The 23,726-nt window shown below is 43.9% G+C and overlaps 1 protein-coding gene and 1 long non-coding RNA gene across 2 annotated transcripts; both read right to left on the bottom strand.

The window, feature by feature from the left end:
- Positions 1 to 5,343: 5,343 nt before the first annotated feature.
- Positions 5,344 to 6,186, bottom strand: LOC116189226. Its single transcript, XR_004152361.1, has 2 exons — positions 6,140 to 6,186; positions 5,344 to 6,027 (listed from the first exon to the last, which is right to left on the bottom strand). It is a non-coding gene; the product is annotated as an uncharacterized LOC116189226 (long non-coding RNA).
- Positions 6,187 to 7,993: 1,807 nt separating this feature from the next.
- LOC116188667 lies at positions 7,994 to 22,035 on the bottom strand. Its single transcript, XM_031518156.1, has 4 exons — positions 21,762 to 22,035; positions 21,526 to 21,719; positions 19,887 to 21,321; positions 7,994 to 8,046 (listed from the first exon to the last, which is right to left on the bottom strand). Exons 1-4 carry the CDS (start codon positions 22,033 to 22,035, stop codon positions 7,994 to 7,996), a joined length of 1,956 nt encoding a protein of 651 aa, XP_031374016.1.
- Positions 22,036 to 23,726: the final 1,691 nt, after the last annotated feature.

Raw genomic sequence — 23,726 nt, 5'->3', positions numbered from 1 at the left:
CAATTCATAAACATGAGCATGTGCATTTGTTTCATTTACGCAAGTTTTGGCATGACGAATTGAATCAAGCAGTCTGCTTTGCACTGATCTAGAGGAAGTCATAAGTTCATCTAGCTGTTTTCAAAGTTCTTTTTATTCTGAAATAGACATTCTGTTCAACGATCTTTGTTGTTTGATTGAGTTAGGCAAAAAAAAAAATTACAGGTTCCAACAGGTATCCGGAACCTGTAGTATAATAGAGGTTCCGGATAAGTTCTGGTTCCATGATTCAACAGGGTAGGATCCGGTTCCAAAATATTGGAATCGATCCCTTATAGGGTAGGGTCCGGATATTATAAAAAAAACATGGTACCCAGAACCGATCACCCCTACTAAGTTTGGCCCATTTTTTTCTTTTTTCTTTTTTTCTTTTTTTGTTTTGTCTTTATTTGCTACCACCAATTCCCCCAAATCCCCAAACCCTACGCCCTCGACTTCCTTGCCTTCATTGTCGCCGTCCTTCTCTCTTTCGAGCGCCTCTGCAAGGCTCATTCCCGTCAATGCCACCACGCTAGCTGCAAGGGCCTCAAGAAAATTATTAATGATGTTATATAATTAATTATATATTTTTCTAATGAAATTTACTTTTTTATATATTTTCTAGCATTTTATAAGCATTATATCTTGCCATTTAATCAAGAAAACGCACGCGTAGATTCATTAGAGTGTGTATATATATATAGTTCGCTGCCCTCTCTATTTTTTCACATGTTCACACTTAAAGTCGTTCATAATCCATTTTATTTTTTTAATAGTGACCTCTCTCCTTAAAGGCCACCGTCATATCTCTAACTCGATAAATTATGATGCCAACTGATAAATATTTGGCTGATATAATAAGATCAATGCTCCAATCTCCAGCAGGTGCATGTGGCCAGAGTAGACAATACAGTCCTACAATTCACGACTCCTAAGATAGCCGAATCAAGGGTACAAGAAGTGGAGGATGGTTTGTTATTGTAGAACTCATTAGATTAGATTGGAGTAACCAATTTGCAACTTTTATGTTAAGAGTTGAGATTGTCTCCACTTTTGTATCCGCTGCTATGCTTGTTATAGCTTAGGAGCTTTTTGGATTTCTTTTTTTGTTAGTTTCAAGTTTTGAGGTTATCTTAAATTATTCATGTAAATAGAAATTCTGGATGACATCAGAGTGTCTTCTTTGTCCATGTGATCAGAAACTCGGCCTCACACCATATGACCCCATAATCAATGAGCAAAGACCCGAAGAGTAGAAGAGTTTGTCCGCCTCATGCAATCATCAACTGGGTCCGCGTCACGTGAAGGCAAGTGATAAGGTTTCTTCAATTGAGATTATTCATACCGTTTCTGATAAACACCGATCACTTTGAAGGTTGAAATTCAAAATTTAAAGTTTGAAGTGAATCTGGATAAAGGATCTTATGTTAGACGGGGTTAGTTAGGCTCGTTGAGACAACATACATAGTTTCTTTTTTTCCTTTTTTTGATATTCAGACCAACATATATAGTTAGGACATTTGGAAAGGCGCTCTTCTAGAGACATCCTTAATGAATAACATATAAATTTGGTCTGATAATTAATTCAGTCCTCAATGCATCTTATTAGCCAGGTATCGTTTCATGAAATAAAGCTTCGAGATACTGATCATCAATCAATTACGAACGATGAGCAAAACAGAGAAATTTATCTATATTTGATTAAGAGAGCAGTGAAAACTCTCTTTTATTAATGTAGCACATAAGACACATAACCTACACGCATATATTAATATGTCCGCATATCAGATGAAGCCGGTGCGCTCTTATTACAATATTCCATGGACATGCATGGCAATAAGCCGTTAGCGGCCTTCGGATTGTAGATAATCGGAGAACATCGGTTTACATCTGCTTGATGAGCCACTATGAACCTTGGCATTTCCTTCTCTCCGTCATGGTATAAGGATATAAGCTTGGTGATCGTGTATTCAGCAATGGTAATCTCCACATGCCAAAACACGAAACAACAGGGTATGTCCCTGTTCCCCCGCCCTCACTGTGCTCATGCCTTGGTCCTAAAAATCTGATTCATCATTGCAGCAACGAAAGCGGGATTCATATTCGGTGGAAAGTTAGGGAAGTTAGTGCAGGCAGCCGAGCCCATTCGAGGAATAGGAAACGGAACAGCCTGGTTCGCATTACTACCGGTGCTAAACCCCTGAAAGTTGGTCGGCCATCCTCCTGTACCAGGAGGGCACACTCCAGCAGGATTGCCCAGATTCATACCCGGCAGAAAAGGCATTCCTCCTCCAGCCTGCGGGATTGATGGTACTTGCTCAGAGCCATGCAATAGATTTTCATATTTCTCCTCAGCTCTATGTTTTCCCTTATCATATCCCCTAGGATTTGGAGGTCGTAAGTTAGGACGGACCATTCAATGTTGTCACCGAGAGGGTCATGAATGTACAGCAGCCGGCCGTGCTCTTCCAGCCTCGGGTTTCCCTTGACTCTGCTCTAATTTCACTCCATTTGGTTTTACAATCATGATTTTAAAGCCCCGTTTGAATTGTAAAAGTAATTTTAGAATCATGATTTTGATTTTAACTCAACACACTATACAACAAAAATACACGTTTTCCAAGTCAAATTTATAATACTATCTCATTTGTCTTTTTTCACAATCAAAATCAAAATCAAAATCAAAATCATGATTCTAAAATCACACTAACAATTCAAACGCAGCATAAAATTTTAACTCTAACTTTAACTTTCCTCACTATACGACAAAAGTCAACAATACAATTATTACTTTTTCCTTTTTCTTCAATTTTTTTAACCATTCAATTCAATTTTTAATACTAAATTCTATCAACTATCCATTACTTTTTTCATAATTCAACAATACAATCATTACTTTTTCTTATCTATTCATTACTTTTTCACATTTTTTTTTCATAATTCAACAACACAATCATTACAACTCAATTAAAATCAAAACTTGAGTTTACTTAACTCTAAAATCAAACACACATGTGCAGCTGTGCCTCAGTCATCTTTGCTTTGTATGTATGGGCTGATCACTGGTGATAATCTCTGCTCTGAGGCTGAAGCTATAGAGAAGAGGAACATATGAGAACACTGGGAGAAAAAAAATAATATATATGTATATGTATATATATATATATATCTGTGTAAATATATATATTGAGAAAAGGGTTTCTTAATAAAAGAAGGAATGGAATTACCTCTTGGAAACAATATACTTGATCAACCAAAGAAGAGAGTTTGTTCCTGTTGGGGTGGTCCAATAGTGCAAGTGATCCAGAAGGCTATCAAGTCCTCCTTTTCTTTCGTTTTTCGATTATAAGAGAGGTACATACAAACCAAATAGGGGATTCAGGAACCAGACAAAGGAGAAGAGAATTGTAAAGGGGCATGAGGATTCCTATTGATGAGAATCGAATCAAGACTTTTGGTTCCGAATCTCTCACCTTTAATATAAGATTTGAATCAAATATGTGAAGTCTGAGACTGAGAGCATGGATGAAACCTAATTAAGGTCATCTGGGAGGCCAATCCCACACGAGGCCCGAAGTGCCTCGTGACCTTGGTTATTATCTCCTTCGATGACAAATTTATGGAAGTTAGCTTCTTTTTTCGATTATAAAGGAAGCCATTGGCTTAGTTAAAGGAAATAGAAAACTTAATATGTAATCCCGCCACAAGAATCGAACCTGGAACATCTAGATTTTCAGATCGAAAGTGTGGTACAACCTCTTTCTAAGGTGAGTGTTGTTCAATGCTTAGGGATCCTTCAGTCCAGATGTGTGCAAGAGTTATCTTTTCCTTTGACATGGAGGTAGAGAAAGGAAGGAGGATGGGAGAAAAAGAGGACTGATGGAGAAGCGACTAAGAAATGTCCGACCCGAACCCAGCCCATTTGCTATATCTTTTTCCTCCATTTCCCTCCAAACTAAACAAAGTCGAAAAAAAATTTCCGCATTTATCTGGACTAATCAAATTTATTTGTCACCACTTTTACTTTTTCCACCCATTTTTCGCTTGCCTCCTTTTCCTGGAGGCTTCTTGACATTTTCATCATGGAGAAAGACCACAATATATGGCAATTATTGAACATCAAACGCCTTTTTCTTGAATGTTCAGTGCTTTATTGATGAGCTCTCTGCCACTCTATTTGATTTCCCCTACCAAGTTAAATAATTGATTAATAGATCGTGTTTACTATCTCTAGCCATGTCTTCCTATACACAACACGCCCACTCTTCCTCTGTCACGCTTATCTACGTAAGTCGCATTCTCGATGGCTGGCTTCATCTTCAAACTTTGATTTTGATAAACATGATTGGACCAGTTGGTCAATCTGCAAAAGTTATGTGTATATAATCTGTGGAAGATCGAGCAATCTCTGAAATGGCAACCGAGGGCTACTTGGCGGAAATCAAGTCCAAAATGTGCATTGATCCACGAGTCGAGCAGAAAGATGAGACGAAGATGCTGCATGTCAAGGCTTCTCTTGGTGGTTGGAGAGAGTGGATGGTTCTCACTTACGATCACAACATCCTCGGGGACATGCTCTTGAAGGAAAATAAAGAACTCAAGAAGAAGATCGAGGATTTGGAGAAGAGCAGGTCTCCCATGATCTCCCCTTTTGTGTTTCCCTTCTATCAGTAACTGAAAAACTGACATGGAGTAGAGGAGATCAATAATGATGACCAAGTTTAGCAAATGGAGGCTCCATTGCAAAATATTGGCAGTCATTTGATGAGATCGCCTGCAGGATCTTCCCCATCTCATACCTACCACCCATCCGAAAGATGACACTGAAGGGTACGTACAAGCTACTCTGATCCGAGAATATTACTCTCATTATCTTACCATCTAAAGCATAGCTAGCCTGGATCGGTGTTATTATGTTGGATCGGTGAGAGAGAAAATCTCATTACAAGAACCTAGCGCCTCATATGTGTCACCTTATGCAGTGACCGATGATCAATGGTCATATGTGTAAGCTGTGTGTGTAATTTGACGGAATACCATGAATAAATAATAAGGTGTGGAATAGAGTTCCACATTTTCTTGTTATGTCACTGTCATCAATTAATATTCGAGTTGGAGCTACTCCAAACTGCTTTACTAATAAAAAGGGGCTTGCACTGGTTTCATCAATACGCAAGCCAAATGACACACTTGAATTCATGTACGAGACTCGTATCAGTACTTGAGGTGTTTCAAGAAACAGAGAGCTTCACATACGAAACTTCATCTGTTTTGCTGCACTTGAATTTGTCCTGCAAATTCAAATAAAATTCGAAAAGGCAATGAGAACCAAAAGTCAATTTATTGTAGGACATAAGACTCATAACTTACAGAGACACGCACTCGTAATATAACATATGAAGCACGTTCTTACAATAGGACATACTAGAGAGGAAGCAGACATACTGTTGGACTTTCAAACTCTCTGAAGTCCGAACATCACATCAAATCATAACGATTATTCAACTCATTACATAGTATTTGTAACCTCCATGCATTACCATGCTCTACCCTTTTTGTGCCTGTTCCAACTTATCAAGCCTGCTCATCATGTCTTCCATCTTTTGGGCCAACAGCATAACCATAAGATTGAAATTCATGTTGGGACTCATGAAGTTTGGAGAGGCACCAAGGGAGCCCAACCCAGACCCCAGGAAGGACTGGTTTGTGTTGCCACTGGGATTATTCATACCCAGAAGATTAGGCATCATTCCTCCTCCAGCGGGCAACATTGGTGCCATCATTTGTAACAGTTTTTCATGCTTTTTTCTCAGCTCTGTGTTTTCCCTCGCCATATCCCCCAGGACTTGGAGGTTATAAGTAAATACAGACCACTCATTGTGACCCCCAATAACCTCACGCATGTGCAACAATCGACCGTTTTGTTGTAAGTTGGGGTTTGCCCCGACTTTCTGCTTCAACTTCTCTAGTTGTTGCTTGCTCATCCTGCTCAATCACCGACGATGATCTCTGCAGCATAGACAATCGAATTGCATGGAAGTTTCATGTTAGAACTAAACATTCTAGAGAAAACACTTCATGATAATTAGATCTTTGACCGAAAATGAAAACACATTCATACCTTTTGAGAACAGTTTCTTGATTAACCAAGAAGAGAAGATGCATTTCTTTCGTAGAACCATGCCTTTATAAATGGAAAGGGAGAGACAGTAATTATCACTGCAGGCTTTTTTTCCCTTTTTTTTTCGTTTGAACCCTGGTATCTAGAAACCCAATTGGGCCCCGACTAATCCAATCGAGCCAAGTCGGCTCACGAAAAAGTAAAACTCTCTCAGATTGGTGGGACGCCTCATGAAGTCTCATTAATGAGAGTAGAATATGAAATCTCTTAGTTTTCAGACTATAAACGTGACACTACACATTTCAGCTCTCAACACATCTCTCAAGTTAGCTCGTCTTGTTTTCTAATCTGATTCCTCCATCATTAGGTGGATTATTAATAACTCGGGCATGCCTTAGGATACAAAGAAATTTTGGCCAGCATTTATTTCTCATCTTTCCATTTCAATTCGGCCATGTAACTACTCCCATAGGGAAGACAATTCTTTTACAGGTGCTAATAGAGCCCAAGATTTTACTATCAAAATAGCGTAAAGCACACGTTCTCACCTAGTCATCAAGAGTTTCAGGTTCGATACCCATTGTGACTACTCGTGCCCTTTTATTAACTTTATTAGGATTTTTATTTCATTGCATTAGGTCAACGAGTCTCTCTTGTAACCCAAAAAGAGCCCAAGATTTTATCGCTTGGTTATAATATCATTCCTAATTCCATTGGATTTGTTTCCTTCTTAGCTTTATCATCCTCTATACTCTTTTCTCACCAAGTCATGGTTTTTTTTTTTACAAAGGAAATCCGTTAATGTAATGTGATGAAATGAAAATCTTAATAGCTAATAAAGGGGCACGGAGTCCCACCACGAGAATCGAATCTACAACCTCTTGATTATCAGACAAAAGTATACACCACTTAGCTACACTCTCTTTCTCGAGTCATAGTCATTTATGCTCCGTTTGGTTTCGCAGTTAAAATCACAAAAATTTTAACTTTAACTTTAACTCAACACACTACACAATAAAAATACACATTTCCCAAGTCAAAAATTTTAACTTTAACTTTAACTCAACACACTAGATAATCATTTGTCATTTTTCACAATCAAAATCAAAGTTACTTTAACTCTGAAACCAAACGCACCAGTATCTCTTGAAACTTCTAGGTTTTACTGAAAGCATTACTGATGTATCCAAAAAAAAAATCTGCACTAAATCGCTAGGGCCAAATCCAAAAATGGGACTAGAGAAAATGAGAGAACATTATACGTAAAATACGATACCAACTAGTGCAGGTCACAATTGGAAGAATTTTTCTCCTTAATTCTGCTAAGATGTGAATATTAGGCGAGACTCATTGGGTTTCTAAATATTAGATGATATAAACTTAAAAAAAAGATAAAAAAGAAATCATAAGACAACATTATAAGTAAAATATATATTATACAGTAACAAGTGGACCGATCTAGAATCTCGAAGTTCTAGGTTTAGATTACTCTCCTGGGGTTTCTACCGTGATCTCAGTTGGTGCACCAAACTATCAGGCTAGGTCTAACTAGGTTCACTATCCTCACCATATGCCACAAAGATAGTTATCAAGCTGCCAATTTTTCAAGTTTGATTTAACTGTTTTGAAGAGATGAAGTTCTCTCATTTTTTTTTATATTTTGGATAATTGGTGCTTTATTAATCATCAAAACTGTAATTATAGAGTGTACCACTAATTCAAATAATAAAACAACTGCAAAACCATCAGATTCCTAGCCTAGAAGATGAACTAAAGAAGAATTTACATTTTAAAATATTGGCAGTAACGCAATCTTCATCCTCACTATTGTAACGATCTCTTTAACTAAGCTAATCACAGGCTTTCTTTGCTTATTGAAGAGCCTTTGATTTCTTTCAATCCACACCCTGGATATAAAGACAGATCATAAAGTTTCAAAATTATAACACCAAGCTTTTTTCCCTTCGACGAGCAAATCCAGTTAAATTCCGATGTCTAACTTGTGGAAGATCTGCTTACTCCAATTCTCTCATTTTTTTTATTTTAATATGAAATATTGAATTTATCCTCGTTATCGTAAAGTGCTTATACATCTTCTCCCTAATAATTTTAGGACGGAGATCTACAACAAGATCAGTGTTCTTTTCTTGGATTACGCAGGAGGTTTATAGCCCATTAAAGAATGGGGAAAAAGGGAAATGTGAGGAAGTGAGGAACTACACCGATGAAAATTGAAGAAAATATAATGTATAGCAGTGGCGCGGCTCTCACCTAATAACAAAAATATTCCAAGTTTAATATTTAATGGAATTACTCGTGCCTCGTTATTAGTTATTGGAATTTATATTTTATTATATTAGACTCATGAGCTCCTATAACTGAAAAAATTGAAGAATTGACGAGTGAAAATAACGTTATTTTACTATAAAGTTCATTGGCCTTATATCCATATATCCTCCTGTTATGGTCCATATGAATACTCTATTACATGATCCGGACACCTTTAGTTTTTATTCGATTTCAAAGAGGAGACCTTTTTAATTAATTGTTTTCGACACGTAGTTCATAAGAGATTTCAAGATATTAATAAAGATGTGATGGCACGGCCAAGTAAACATAAAGATGCGCAGCTGTTGAGACTAAAGGCATTTAATAATGCAAAATTGTCTATTCATACCATTGACAATGTAACAGGTAAGACGCTGCGACAATTACAATTTATGCTATCGACAGTTTAATAGGTTAAATAATAAAGCACAACGCCATGAGATATACGGAGATGGAGACATGTATATTTTGTCAAATGTCCGTTGAGATATGAAAGAGGTCACAGCCATAATCTAATGTGCTTAATTACATCGTCAAAGTAGACTATGAAAAAAAAACTATGTCATCCAATTAAATACTTCAAACCTAAGATTCGGTGGACCAATTTTCAATCGCCATGCAGCCTCATTTCTCTTTCTTAGAGGAGTGACTATTTCAACAGCGCAATCTTATAGTGCCACGAAAACCAATTTAAAATATGATCTTATATATGCATATATGTATATACATATATTTTTTACAAAATATTTTTATTCATTTTTACATGTACATCCTTCTTCTTTTTTTCCCTTTTCTATTCTTCCCTATCACGCACTATAGCAACGTTGAATGTGGCGCATGGTCGGGATTTCCTTTCTTGGGATTTGGGAAGTTGGAGACATCACATATTTACAGGGAAGGCAATACCTCTTTGGATTGACTGGCAAGACGATCTATCACCAGCCTTATGAGAGTTTATGTTTTTGATACTATTCCTAACGGTATAGACCACTTCTTGTTAGAAAACATGGTTGGGATTTCTACTCCTGTTTGTGCTTTGCTTAATTTAGGATTTGATTTGATTTGGACCCTTAGTTGTTTTACACAAAAAAAAAATTCCTCTTAACTTTATCATATTCAATTAGTCGTCGTATTTTAAGAATATTGGAATCTTTACAATCCAGCGTCCTTTCAATTGATTTTATTATAATCTTTTATGTTCGAATTTTCATATACATCCCCTCTTGTACTTTCTTTGCGGAAATCCCTACCCAATTCCCTGTCCCCCCGAACCCAAGCACATATCCCTCATAAATGTACAGTTTCACTTTTTAGGGTAGTTTATTATAACAACTAAAGTCTTCCGATACTTAAATTGTTATCCTCACGAACATCAATCATTGAGTTGAGTATTCTGAATTAATACAATTCATTAATTGTGCGCACCTGAATTTCGTCTCGTCGGGGTACGCATGCGCGCGCCTAAATGCAACGCGACTTGGGAGTATCCACCTTCCCGGGGACGCGCGACGGACGCACGTGAGAAGGAGTCGCCACTTGCCATTTTATGACCCGAAGGTCGAGGGCCGGTAAGTTACCCAGGTCTAGGGGTACGGAGTACACCTAATTGCTAAGGCATATGGTCTGCGAAACCCAAGGTTCCGAATTCGGGGGTTCTGTTACATGCGAGCCTATATCTCGCATGCCCTATCGGTACTCTAGCTTGTCTAGGCTTGCCATTTTATTTAATTACCGCTTAATTAAGTTCCACTCATCTTACGCGTTTTGACACCGTAAATTCGAAGAAATACTCCGACCGTCTGCTCTCCGACCGGGATTCTTACATGAATAAACATAACATAAATCCTCACATTATTCTCTCAAATAAATGAAATACAAATTATAACAATTGGATCCCGGTTGGTTCGCATTCGGTTATTATTCCACTCGTGCTCACCGTGTTGTTTGAAAAGACTGAAATTGAAATTAAAGTGCGCACTCGGTGTATAAGGGCATTGGACCCCGTGATCGATGGTTATGGGCGTTGGACCCAATGTGAATCGAGTCCTAAAGGATCGGGCTCGATCCGCATAACAATCAAATGCAAAAGATGTAATAAGCAAGCTCAAATAAACAATCAATGGGGTTTTGTTATCACCAAATTTACGTGGATTAATTGATTATTAACCGAGGTATCTTGGCATACAAATCCTACCCTAAAACAAGCAAAAAGCAAGAGGGGAATGGCATGTAGCATTCAGCATCATTTACCGGACCTGACAGACTGTGTATGTCCGTGATCAAGTCTCGAATGTGTGGGTTGATTTTATAATGTTATGTATCGTGACACTTTGATTATGATAGGTTATTATAGAATGTGGATTTTGACACGAGAATCCTACAGCCTAGTGCCTAGCCCGCTATCCCCATTCTGTTTTCTATTAGGCCGAGTATGCGATTAAGTCAAATGTTGGTATCTTAAATCGTTATTCCCGATCTAACTACCCAAGATCATGCATAGATAACAATAAATTGTAAATACGCCTTTTTTGCCTTTGTATAGAAAATTTATTTTTGAAAAGAGAGAGACTGCGCAATGCGGGCCACCTCGGCCTGTGACCGGCGTTGACTGATTCCCTGATTCTTCTAGGGTTATGCGAGAACCCCAAAAAGTCAAAGAAACGGTCAATCTATCCGGAAGTGATCTAAAAAAAACTTCCACACCCCGACTTGAGTTACCTAAAATTAGGAGGCCTCGAGTCAAAACATGCAAGTTCTTCCCAGACGTCCATGTCACATCGGATCACGAGTCTCAAATTTTAGTATGAAATTTGCGAATTTTGAAAAGAAGGCGTCAACACGTATTTGCAATTTATCGACGCGTATTTCCGATTAATTACCAATTCGTGCAAAATTATTAAGGTCGAGTGAATTAATTAGCCAAATGAACGTCCCGTTTACCCGTTTGGTGAAATCATTAAGTTTAATTAAATTCTGCTGAATGCTTTATTTTATTTTTTTTTTGGGTTTCAAGCCGTCGAAACGATCAATAATAGATAGCCCGATAAACTCTAATTTCCAGTCATCTCGAAAAATTTGCATAAAGATCGAACAACATAATGTAGAATAATAAGGACTAATAAAGTAACAGAGAAAGGTTTCAAGGACTAAACTGAAACAAATCAAACAATTTGGAGAATGTTCGGGAAAGTATTAAATGGGCTAGGGTTTATTTGAAATTAATTTTTCGAAATTCAGGGCTGGTTTTAAAATGAATAAATGCTGCAGGGACTAAATTGAAACAAATTGAAAAGTTTACTGGAACGATTTTAAATTATAAAAAAAATCAGGGAACGTTCTGGAAAGAATGAAATGGCCCAGGACGCGTTTGAAAATAATTTGGAAGCTCTGGACTGATTTTTAAAAGGGATATATGTCACAGGGACTGAATTGAAACAAATGGAAAAGTTTCCTGAGATGGTTTAAAATCCTCAAAAGTTTGTAGGATGTGATATAAATAATGAAATAGCCCAGGGTATGTTTGAAATGAATTTTGAAATTTAGGGCTGATTTTAACAATTAATAAATTCTCTAGGGACTGAATTGAAACAAGTCAAAAAATTTACTGGAGCAGTATAAAATTCTAGAAAATATTAGGGACATGATAACAATGTTAAAAATGTCCTGGGACTGATTTAAAATGGATTTCAGAATTTGTGATAATTTGAAAAATAAGAAGAGTTGCGGCAGGATTAAAATGAAACAAATCAAAAAGAAAAAATAATCGAATTAGACATAATTTCGATAATCTATGCAAGCAACAAGCAATTATTTCATGTCATCATCATCCAAGCAAGCACGATATTTAATATGAAGCCCTAAGCATGCCGCTAAGTTGAGATTTTACCTAGTCCGAAAGTTTGGGGACGTTTCTGTAATATAAGAAAATTGCCGGACGGACGGGTCGGGTCGGGTCGGGTCGGATCGGATCGGATCGGATCGGTCAGCCTATCCGAAGGAGGAAACCGCCCGGAGAGGTCTTGGGCTGGACTGAATTTAGGACCGGACTGGGCTTGGGCCGCGAAAGGCTTCAGGCCGCGGCTGACGGGCTGGGCTGGCTGGGCTGACGGGCTGGACCTGCAATGAAATGCAATGGGCCGAAGCCCGTTAGTGGCGATCGGACGATAACACGGGCGGCGCCGAGCGGCTGAGAGCGGCGGTTCCGGCCGTTGGGCGCCGCAACGACGGCGCGAAAGGGAGTGTGTGAGTGTTCTGAGCGCCGCCCTGGGGACGCCGGTTCCGATCTGGGCTTCACCAGTGGCCGGAACGGTCGGGATTGCTGAGATTTCACGGTTTTCCGGCGCGGTTCCAATCGGACTCCGATTTGCAAAATTCTCCCAATCCGAGAGGAATTTCGCGATTTATTTCACTGGGTTCCCTTGTGTGCCCCCCGAATTAGGTTTTCCCCCCTTTAATTGCAATTTTCGGTCGAGATTTCAGCCGATTTGGGGAGGAAATCGCGGAATCCGCAATTTCCTAATCTGGGCGGCCGGCCAGATCGCGGGCAGCCGGTTGCCGCTGCCCGGCCTGCCCGGAACAGTAATAATTTTTTTTTTTTAAATTAGGGCCGGCGGGTCACGGGCAGTCGGTCAACGCTGCCCGGCCTTGCCCGGCCCTGCTCGAGATTTTTTTCTTTTCTTTCCTTCTTTCTTTTTTTTTATATTTATTTTATTATTATAATTAATTAATTAATTAATTAAATTTTTTTAAAAAAAAAGGTGATAAATAGAAAAATGACAATTTTGCCCCCCCTGGAGCCGATGGACCGAAATTGGGTGCTGACAGCTTGCCCCTCTTTGGTTGCGTGCTCGGATAGAGGATGCAGCCAAAGACTATGAGAAACACCTCGTTTGATCCTAGCGATCGTCTGGTCTGTTGCAAAATAGTACAAACCATAAATTAATAAATGTAGACGCATACTTGAAGGACATTAAATGCGGACACGAAGTCTGAAAAGCAGTATATGCGGACACGAAATCCGGAAAGCAGTAAATGAGGACACGAAGTCCGAAAAGCAGTAAATGAGGACACAAAGTCCGGAATGCAGTGGACACGGACACGAAGTCCGGATTGCAATGAATGTGGATACGAAGTCCAAAATGCAATATATGCGGACGCGAAGTCCAAAATGCAGTGAATGCGGACACGAAGTCCGGAAAGCAGTAAATGAGGATACGAAGTCCGGAATGCAGTATACACGGACACGAAGTCCGGAATGCAATGAATGTGGACACAAAGCCCAAAAAGCAGTAAATGAGGACACGAAATCCGGAATGCAGTAGACACGGACACAAAGTCCGAAATGCAATGAATGTGGACACGAAGTCCACAATGCAGTAAGAGGCGGACGCGAAGTCCTGGACGCGAAGTCCGAAAAGCAGTAAAGATGGACACGAAGTCCTGGACGCGAAGTCCGAAAAGCGGTAAAGATGGACACGAAGTCCTGGACGCGAAGTCCGAAAAGCGGTAAAGATAGACACGAAGTCCTGGACGCGAAGTCCAAAAAGCGGTAAAGATGGACACGAAATCCTGGACGCGAAGTCCGAAAAGCGGTAAAGATGGACACGAAGTCCTGGACGCGGAGTCCGAAAAGCAGTAAATGTGGACACGAAGTCCTGGACGCGAAGTCCGAAAAGCGATAAAGATGGACACGAAGTCCGAAAAGCGATAAAGATGGACACGAAGTCCGAAAAGCGTTAAAGATGGACACGAAGTCCTGGACGCGAAGTCCGAAAAGCAGTAAATGTGGACACGAAGTCCTGGACGCGAAGTTTGAAAAGCGGTAAAAATGGACACGAAGTCCTGGACGCGAAGTCCGAAAAGCAGTAAAGGTGGACACGAACTCCTGGACGCGAAGTCCGAAAAGCAGTAAATGTGGACACGAAGTCCTGGACGCGAAGTCCGAAAAACGATAAAGATGGACACGAAGTTCGAAAAGTGTTAAAGATGGACACGAAGTCCTGGATGCGAAGTCCGAAAAGCAGTAAATGTGGACGCGAAGTCCAGAATGCAGTAGATGCGGACACGAAGTCTGGAAAACAGTAAATAAGGACACGAAGTCCAAAGAACGGTGAATGCGAGAGTAAGAATCACTGTTATGAGGTAGCGTAGGGCTATCTGTTCGGTGTTAAGCCGGTATTGTGCTGAAATAATGCAGTGATAACTGCGCCCTGTCGCTGGTCGTGCGCCCATGGGTTTGTCTGGCGGAGTTGACGTGTGCTCCTTTTTGGGTCCTTCACCCGAATAGAGACTGCGGCTTGTCGAACGAGACAGACATACGCCCGCTCGGGGGACACCTCCCGAGATCGGTACACTCAGACCTGTATGCAGGAAAACGATAACCAACGATCGTTGTCAGTCGGGCAAAACTTGCTAAAATTGCGATATGTAAAGAAATCTATGTAATGATATTCCGGGAATTTAGATTCAGTGGCCGTTTGAGGGGTGACCGCGTCCCTGAGTATGACACGTATTTGACTTGAAGGAATGGCCTTTGCAAGACGGGCATGACCCGCAGAGTTTTTGCATGAAGGTAAAAGGAAGGATCTTTAGGAATCCTCTAAATCAAGGATACGACGATTCGAACTCATTTCGAGGCATGTCTTGAACCCGTAGAGTCGAAGAGAGTTTGCTTGCGCTGAAAACCCTAAACCACTACTTGTCATAGCTCCACACGAGGTGTCGCAGCTCTTTCGTGGTTGAACCGACAATTTCCCCTAATTTTTGCCCAGGCCGCAAAATGCGAAACGACTTGACGGGGTATTTTATTTTGACTTTTCTCTCATGAATGCTCTCCTTTTGCTACGACTGCCCAAGATAGGGTCCGATCGCACCTCTCGGTTCCTTTAACTTTTACCTAGACCGCCCTTTGTGGGTTTTCAGCCTAGCAAGGATATAACTCATGCTCTCATTTTGCCACGGCTCCCCTTTGCGGGATTTTAAGTCGTGCCCCTCATTCCTTAATTTTTGCCTAGGTCGCCTTGGGGAGGTTTTCAACCTAGCGGGAAAATTATTCTTTTTCTCTCATAGATGTTCTTATATGGAAGGATTGGATGGAGATTGCATAAATGTTGATAACAGAAGATGCGCTGAAGTAAAACGGGCGCGAAGCCTGAAGAATACGGAAGAAGGCAAGTGTTGGAAGTGTGAGATGTAGCTGCGGGGACATGCAACGACTGTAGAACGACGAAGCACCCAATTAGGGATAGTACTTCTTGAGGGCATCGGCGTTGACTGGGAGCGCATTTTCGGTCCCGTCCATGTCGCTTAAAATGATTGCCCCTCCGGAGAAGACTTCCTTGACGACAAAAGGCCAGTCGTACTTGTATGCGAACTTGCCCCGAAAATCAGGTGTAATATGTAAGACTTTCCGCAGGACGAGGTCACCGGGTTTGAACTCGCGGTGGCGGACTATCGCATTGAACGCTCGAGCCATTCTCTGTTGGTAGCATTGACCGTGACAGAGTGCCGTTAGCCGCTTCTCGTCAATGAGATTGAGCTGTTCCCAACGTTGCTTCGCCCATTCTGCTTCTTCAAGTTCGGTCTCGGCGAGGACCCTCATGGAAGGAATCTCCACTTCGATCGGGAGGACGGCCTCCATGCCGTAGACTAAAGAATACGGGATTGCCCCGGTTGAAGAGCGGATAGATGTTCGGTATGCCAAGAGCGCGAAAGGAAGCATCTCGTGCCAATCTTTGTAAGTCACCGTCATTTTCTCGATGATCTTCTTGATATTTTTGTTTGCAGCCTCCACTGCACCGTTCATTTGGGGACGGTATAGAGTGGAGTTGCGGTGATGCACTTTGAATCGCTCACAAAGCTCGTCAATGACCCTGTTGTTCAGGTTCTTGGCATTGTCGGTGATGATCGTCTCGGGAACTCCGTATCGGGCGATGATGTCACGCTTGAGAAAACGTGCCACGGCATTTGCTGTGACTGAAGCAAGCGTTACGGCCTCGATCCACTTGGTAAAATAGTCTATCGCCACCAAAATGAATTGGTGTCCGTTGGATGCTTTGGGGTTGATAGGACCGATCACGTCGATACCCCACATTGAAAAGGGCCATGGGGCTGCCATCGAGCGCAACTCGTTAGGCGGTGCTTTGATCTGGTCGGCATACACTTGGCACAAGTGGCAGTGCTTGACGTGCTTGACGCAATCGGCTTCCATGGTGGACCAAAAGTAACCTAAACGCATGAGTTTCTTGGCAAGCATAAGCCCGCTCATGTGGGGTCCGCAGCTCCCTTCGTGTATCTCTCCCATGAGACGTTGTGCCTCGACTTCGTCAACACACCGGAGTAGTGTGGCGTCGAAAGAACGGCGATAGAGAGTTTCTCCACTCAGGAAATAATGTGCTGCGAGTCGCCGAAGTGTTTTTCGATCACGACGGTTAGCGAATGTAGGGTATTGACCGGTTTGCAAGAAATGCTTAATGTCTTCGTACCATGGCTGCTCATCGATCGCCTCGATTGCGTCGCAGTGAGCAGGGCCTTTGGCGATCTTGATCTCGAGTGGTTCAATGAGGTTTTCTTTCGTGATGCTCACCATGGATGCGAGCGTCGCGAGTGCATCTGCAAATTGGTTCTTGATGCGCGGCGTGTATGTGAATGAGACTTTCTCGAAGTTCTCCGCTAACTCCTCAAGATACTCGTGATATGGCACTAGCTTTTCATCCTTCGTCTTCCATTGCCCCAGAGTCTGGAAGATTGTAAGCATAGAATCTCCGAACACTTCCAATTCCTTCACCTTGAAGTCGATCGCCGCTTGCAGGCCAAGGATGCATGCCTCGTATTCGGCCACGTTGTTGGTGCAAGGAAAATCGACTTTTGCTTCAATCGGATAATAACGTCCGTCGGGGGATATCAGCACTGCGCCGATACCAGAACCGGTGGAATTCACTGCGCCGTCGAAATACATCTTCCATGCGAATTTGTTCTCCTCACTATCCACTTGGAGAATCCCTTCGTCCGGAAAATTAGAGTTGATTGGCGTATCGTCTTCGATTGGGAACTCCGCTAAGTGATCTGCAATTGCCTGCCCCTTAACCGATGTACGGGGCACATATTCAATGTCATATTATGTCAGCTGACATCGCCACTTTGAAATGTTCTTCATGGAAGATGGACTATCGAGCAAGTACTTCAGGGGATCCGCCTTTGACAATAAGCGGATAGTGTGGTAGAGCGTGTATTGTCGAAGTCTCTGCATAACCCACACTAGCGCGCAACATATCTTCTCAATCTCCGGGTAGTTAGACTCTCCTTCGGTAAACTTCTTGCTCAAATAATAAATGGCGTGTTCTGTACGCGTGGGCTCGTCTTCCTGCCCTAACATGCATCCTAGGGATTGCCGACGCACTGTCAAGTAAATGATCAGCGGACGATCTGGTGTCGGCGGAACTAGCACTGGTGGCTGAGCCAAATATGCCTTGATAGTATCGAAGGCCTTCTGACATTCCTCGTCCCACTCAATTGCCGCATTTTTACGAAGCAGACGAAAGAGTGGTTGACATTTGTCTGTCAGGTTTGCGATAAATCTTGCAATGTAATTCAGTCGTCCCAAGAAACCTCGTACTTCGCGGGCCATCGATGGCGGACGTAGCTCCCTGATTGCCTTCACCTTGTCCGGGTCAACCTCAATGCCTCGCTCACTGACCACAAATCCTAACAGTTTCCCTGACTTAGCGCCGAATGTGCACTTCGTCGGGTTGAGTCTGAGCTTGTACCTCTTGAGGCGGTCAAAAAGGCGTTTTAAATTAACCAGGTGGTCCTCTCCTTCTTTGGATTTGGCAATCATGTCGTCAACGTAGACCTCGATCTCTTTGTGCATCATGTCGTGGAATAGCGTGACCATCGCCCTCTGATATGTTGCCCCGGCGTTTTTGAGGCCGAAGGGCATGACTCGGTAACAGAAAGTGCCCCACATTGTGATGAACGTCGTCTTGATCTTGTCCTCTTCGGCCATCCGAATCTGGTTATATCCGGAGAAGCCATCCATGAAGGAGAACAACGTGTGGCGTGCTGTGTTGTCGACTAAAACGTCAATGTGAGGTAGGGGGAAGTTATCTTTGGGACTGGCTTTGTTGAGGTTTCTGTAGTCGACGCAGACTCTAACTCTTCCATTCTTCTTCTCTACGGGCACGATATTCGCTACCCATTCAGAATAATTGCAAACCTCCAGGAACCCTGCGTTGATCTGTTTAATAATCTCCTCTTTGATGCGGAGGAGAAGGCCGGCACGTTGCCGCCATAAGTGTTGTCTCTTGGGTGGAAACCTCTCTGTATCAAGCGGCAGGAAGTGCTTGACAATCGATGGATCTAAGCCCGGCATGTCAGCGTAGGACCAAGCGAAGACCTCTTGGTAGTCTTTTAGAAATTCGATCATCCTGGCTCGTTGTATAGGGTCGAGACCTGTCCCGATCTTTAGGATGCGAGGTTCTTCTTCGGTACCCACATTGATCTCCTCTGTCGGCTCCACGGAAGTGAGTTGGCGGTTCTCAAGGCGGCGCAAACTCTCTTCTATCTCGGGCACTCGACCATCCTCGTCGAGTCCTTCCCCGAAGTATATGGGTCGGGACTCTTCAAGGAGTTCCTCGGATGGGTTCGAATCGACGCGTCGAAGACTCAGATTCGAGTGGAGCCTGGCGATTTAAATAAATTGTCTTAGAAACTTTAAAGTGCTGCGAATAAGTGAGAGAGAAAGAGAAAGTAGACAAGAGAATTCTGAAAAATGCATGTAGGGATTTTATTAATGATGAGGGCGGAATGCCATAACAAGAATCCCTCTTCGGTCGTGTGGCTTATGGCTATGCCGACACGCGGGGAATATCAAAACATAGATGGCCTTACACATCGGCGATTACAGCCGAGTAACGCGGGACTGAGGTCCAGTTGTTGAGTTCTTCATTTTCCTGCGTGAGGCGGATGTAAGCCCCTGGAGTTGTCTCCTCGGTGACGGTGCATATGTTTGGCAGGTCAACAGGCTCGCTGTCTGAATCCGAGGAGAGACCGTCAAGTGTACCTCCGACAATGTGTGGAGGCCCAGGAAAAAAGTAGGAGAGCGGTTGAACCGGGATGCCGCTATTGATCTTCCCATAGCGTGCAGCGAGACGGTGGAGATGCTTGCCCCTGCGGGCCTCAATAATCTCGTGACAGGAAGGGCGAAAACCAAGTCCCCTCCTATTCTTTAATTCTTCAACCTCAATGGGGCGGTTGATCCCTTGCCCATGTGCTCCAAGCCCGGAACCCGGGATGTAATTATGGCGCAGCAAAATCTTCCCCACCATGCGGTCAGCGCGGGTTGGACCGATCTCTCCGTAGTCTCGAATGACGGAGATGGTTTCAAATGAATGGAAGGGAAGATTTTGATCGTCCCCGATACTGATGTAGGGAATAGCTGTCTCCTTGTAAATGGCGTAATCCTCCTCACCCTTGACCGTGATAAGTCGATCTTCTGCGATGAATTTAATCCTTTGGTGTAGGGACGAAGGAACGGCGCCAGCTGCATGGATCCACGGTCTCCCGAGCAACGAGCTGAAAGCATTCGGGATGTCTAGGACTTGGAACGTAACAGCGAATGAGCAGGGACCCACTTCGATCACCAGGTCGATCTCTCCATTTACTTCCCTCCGAGAGCCGTCGAAGGCTCGAACCGCAGTATTGCTCGGACGGATACGGTTAAAGTCCACGTTCATCTGCTTCAACGTGGAAACCGGGCAAACATTGAGTGCCGAGCCATTGTCGATCATGACCCGACCGATAATAAAGTTATTACACTTGCAGACAATGTGTAGTGCCCGCGAGTGTGCCCACCCTTCTGAGGGAAGTTCATCATCTAAGAATGAAATGTTGTTGGAGAAGATCGAACTGATAGTCTCCTCAATCCGCTCCGGAGCCGTCTCTTTGGGGATCTGCGCTGCTGTTAGGACCCTCAGAAGCGCTTCACGATGTGGCTCTGAACCCAAGAGGAGGGCGAGTAGTGAAATGTGGGCTGGAGATTTGCCCATTTGTTCAACGACCTTGTACTCGCTTGCCTTGATAATCTTCATGAAGGCCTCAGCTTCTTCTTCAGTCACCTTCTTCTGGGGAATGGACGAGGCTTCCGGGGCGACTTCGGGCATTGCCAGGGCTTTCCCTTTGTTTGCGACCTTCGGATTTTCATAGACTCGACCCAAGCGTGTCACGCCCATGACGCTAAATTGACTCTCGAGGTTCCCAACACTTCCTTCGTAGGTCCACGGGACCTTGCTGTCTTGATATGGCTCACGTGCGGGGACTTCTATCACGAATGGGGCGGGCGTGGCATCAAACCCTGCGTACCCTACACCAGCTTCTGCAGGAACACATTCAATCACAAACGGGGCCGGTGCCTCCTGTCCGGTCTCGTACTCCCCTATAGCGCAAACACCGATCATGTTAATGCTGGGTCCCGAGCTCGACCCGTGATCGAGAAGAGGATTTGATTGCACGTTCGGGGGTTTGACGGCGTTGAACGTGAGTTGCTTGTCATCAATCAACTGTTGGATCCTCTCCTGTAGTTTCCAACAATTGTCAGTGGTGTGACCGGGTGCGCCCTGATGATACTCGCAGCGCCGACTCTGATCTTGGATGGTTGGGTCAAAATCAGGGTTAGGTGCTATCGATCGGATCTTGTTACCCTCGAGGAGTTGCCGATATATGTAGGAGAGCGGAGCCGGCAGAGGTGTGAACTGTTTACGCTGCCGATTTTGCGTTGCGCCACCTTGCTGACCTTGTGGGGCTGGGGCCTGTTGTGTCAGCTGAGGAGTTCTCGAAGCCGGAGGCCTATATTGCGGGGTCTGAGGAGGAGCAGAAGCATAATTATGGGAGTATTGCTGCGGGACCGGCAATGGAAAGGAAGTCGGTGGGGCGGAATAGTAAGCTTGCTGCGCTGGTGGTTGTTGTTGATAATGTATCGAAGGTGGAGCTTATGCTTGAGTGGCTGGTGGTGCGGGCGTGTAGCTTATGGAATATTGCTGGGGGGCCTGGCGCCCTGAGTTGACAGCATTGACGGACGTGTCTTTCCCTCTCCTGCTTCCCGCTGTCCCAGTGGTGGCCCTCTTCGAGGACTCTCCTTCCTTTTTCTCGGCCGAACCTTCTATCTTGTCGAGCTTAATGCCGATGTCGAGCTTCTTTCCGGCATCGATAAGGTTGGAGAATGACGACGTATGGGCTAACAAGTGCAAGTAGTAGGCACCTTTAAGAGTGGAGTGGAATAATTGGATCTACTGTGCCTCACTGATCGGAGGGATATGCTTCGCCGCTCTAGCCCGCCACTTCACTGCATATGCCTCGAAGCCCTGGTCACCGGTCATCTCCATCGTGCTGAGCTCAAGCAGAGTCGGGGGCGCCTCCGCACAGTACCTGTATTGGTCGATGAATTTGCTCGAGAGGTCTGTCCACGTGGGGATATCCGCAGCTCTCAGTGACATGTACCAATCCAGAGCCGCTCCTGCCAAACTATCCTGGAACGTATGGATGACAAACTCTTCGTAGTCCCAGTACTGCAACATTTTCCCCTGTAGTGACGGAGATGGTGACGAGGGTCGGTCGTGCCGTAGTACCTCTGGAATTCAGGCACCTTAATCTTTGGGGGTAGCTGCATGCTTGGGAAAAGACTCCAATCGCCATCGCTGGCATCGAGGCGGGAGCCGCCTGATTGTAGGGCTCGGATATTCTCTTCCAACTTCTTCAATCTCTGTTCCTGTTCAGTCCCCGTTTCCGGGAGAAAATTTGTGGGTGGAGCTCTAGGGGCCGCGTGGTTCGGCGTGCCCGGTTCAGAGTAGGCTATATTTATGGGAGGTGGAGCTTGGTAAGAAAGGCCGATATGGGGTTGTGGAGCTTAGTACGGGGGAGGTTCAGCAGTGTGAGCAGGAGCCTGGGCAGTTGTAGGCAGGAAAATGATCGGGGGTGGGACAGCAGAAGTCGGAGCTGGGACCGACGCAGAGACTGGAACCGGAACTGACGTGGAGATCGGTGGAGGTATTAGCATAGGCGGTCCAACATTGTCGCTGAAGCCGGTGGTGCTGGAAGATTGTTAACCGGATGGGCTGCCGGCACATTCACTATCGTTGGGGCAAACGTATCTCCATTATCGGGGATCAAGGTCGGCTGGGCCCATGGGCTTGGATCGACCGCTGGCCCGTACCCAGAAGGTGAGGTGAAGCTCGAAGAAGCACGATTTGGGCCTTTGAGTAGGGCCATGAGCTCGGCCATATTGGTGGCCATGGTGGCAGCCAGTTGATTGACCATGCTCTCAAGTACTGCAATACGTGCACGATCATCAGCTGCGGAAGATGGCTGTCCTCCTGAATATGCCGGGTGTGGGCCCGAAGATACAGGTGGCGGAAGATGAGTCGGGGAAGCTCCCCGATGTGCTGGTGGCACGCCTATAGGAGACACGTGTGGTGGTGGCGCATGCATAGTCGACGCTTGAGAATGAATTGGGGTGATAGGCGTATCTTCCTCAAAGACAGCTAATTGATTTTCTTCTGCCATTCTTTGCTGGAAATGAGTAGGATATCGATGAGGTGCCGCCAGTTGTTAACACCTGGATTCCATAAGTGTGTGAGTTTAATGTAAGAAATTATCTCTAAAATAACATGCACAGCAGTGAATAAAAGCAGAAATGCATGAGATTCATGAATTTTCAAAAACTAATGCTGTCATTCATATTAACTCTGAATGGTTCAAAGTGCAATACAAATTTTGAAAAGATAGTCCTAAGTCGGTCTTCCAACGTGCTCGAGGTGCAAGCGACCGTCACCATGGAAAGCACCGGTGAGGGCCTGATTGAGGTGTCTATCCTAGGATGTGCATGGACCTACACAGGTCCTCTTCCTGGCCCTTTCCAAGGCAGCGTTCGCTTGCGCCAACTCCTGGTCACGCTTCTGGAGTTGGGCGCGGGTCTGTGCAAGTTCCTTCTGTAGTTGGTGCTGATCGCCCAGCTACTCATTCTTCTCGGCGATCTCTCGGCGGAGGCGATCCCTTTCAGCCCTGAGATTGGCGAGCTCGGCTTGGATGGTCATGTCCGGTACCGGTGCCCCGGATGATGCGCTACTTTCTACTGGAGGGGAATATGTGAAATCGTCATTCTCTGATGGACCCCATCGATAAAAGCGGAGGATATATTCCTCCGTGGCTTGAAAGTCCCGTTCATCTTGGGTCGGATGCTCGGGGAAGTAAAGATGTTCGATGACCGTAG

Source organism: Punica granatum, chromosome 8 (assembly GCF_007655135.1).
Source record: "Punica granatum isolate Tunisia-2019 chromosome 8, ASM765513v2, whole genome shotgun sequence".
In the NCBI taxonomy this organism is placed as follows: domain Eukaryota; kingdom Viridiplantae; phylum Streptophyta; class Magnoliopsida; order Myrtales; family Lythraceae; genus Punica; species Punica granatum.
Note: the sequence above shows the minus strand (reverse complement) of the source record. Positions and strands in the feature narration are given on the sequence as shown.

Excerpts from the sequence above, each read along its gene's own strand:
- LOC116188667 (XM_031518156.1), bottom strand. The coding sequence starts at position 22,035 with ATGTTGCAGTACTGGGACTACGAAGAGTTTGTCATCCATACGTTCCAG. Across the intron at positions 21,720-21,761 it reads GAAGCATATCCCTCCGATCA|GTGCCTACTACTTGCACTTG; the intron begins GTGAGGCACAGT and ends CCACTCTTAAAG. Across the intron at positions 8,047-19,886 it reads GACAGCTATTCCCTACATCA|GGTGTGGATTGAAAGAAATC; the intron begins GTATCGGGGACG and ends CTTTATATCCAG.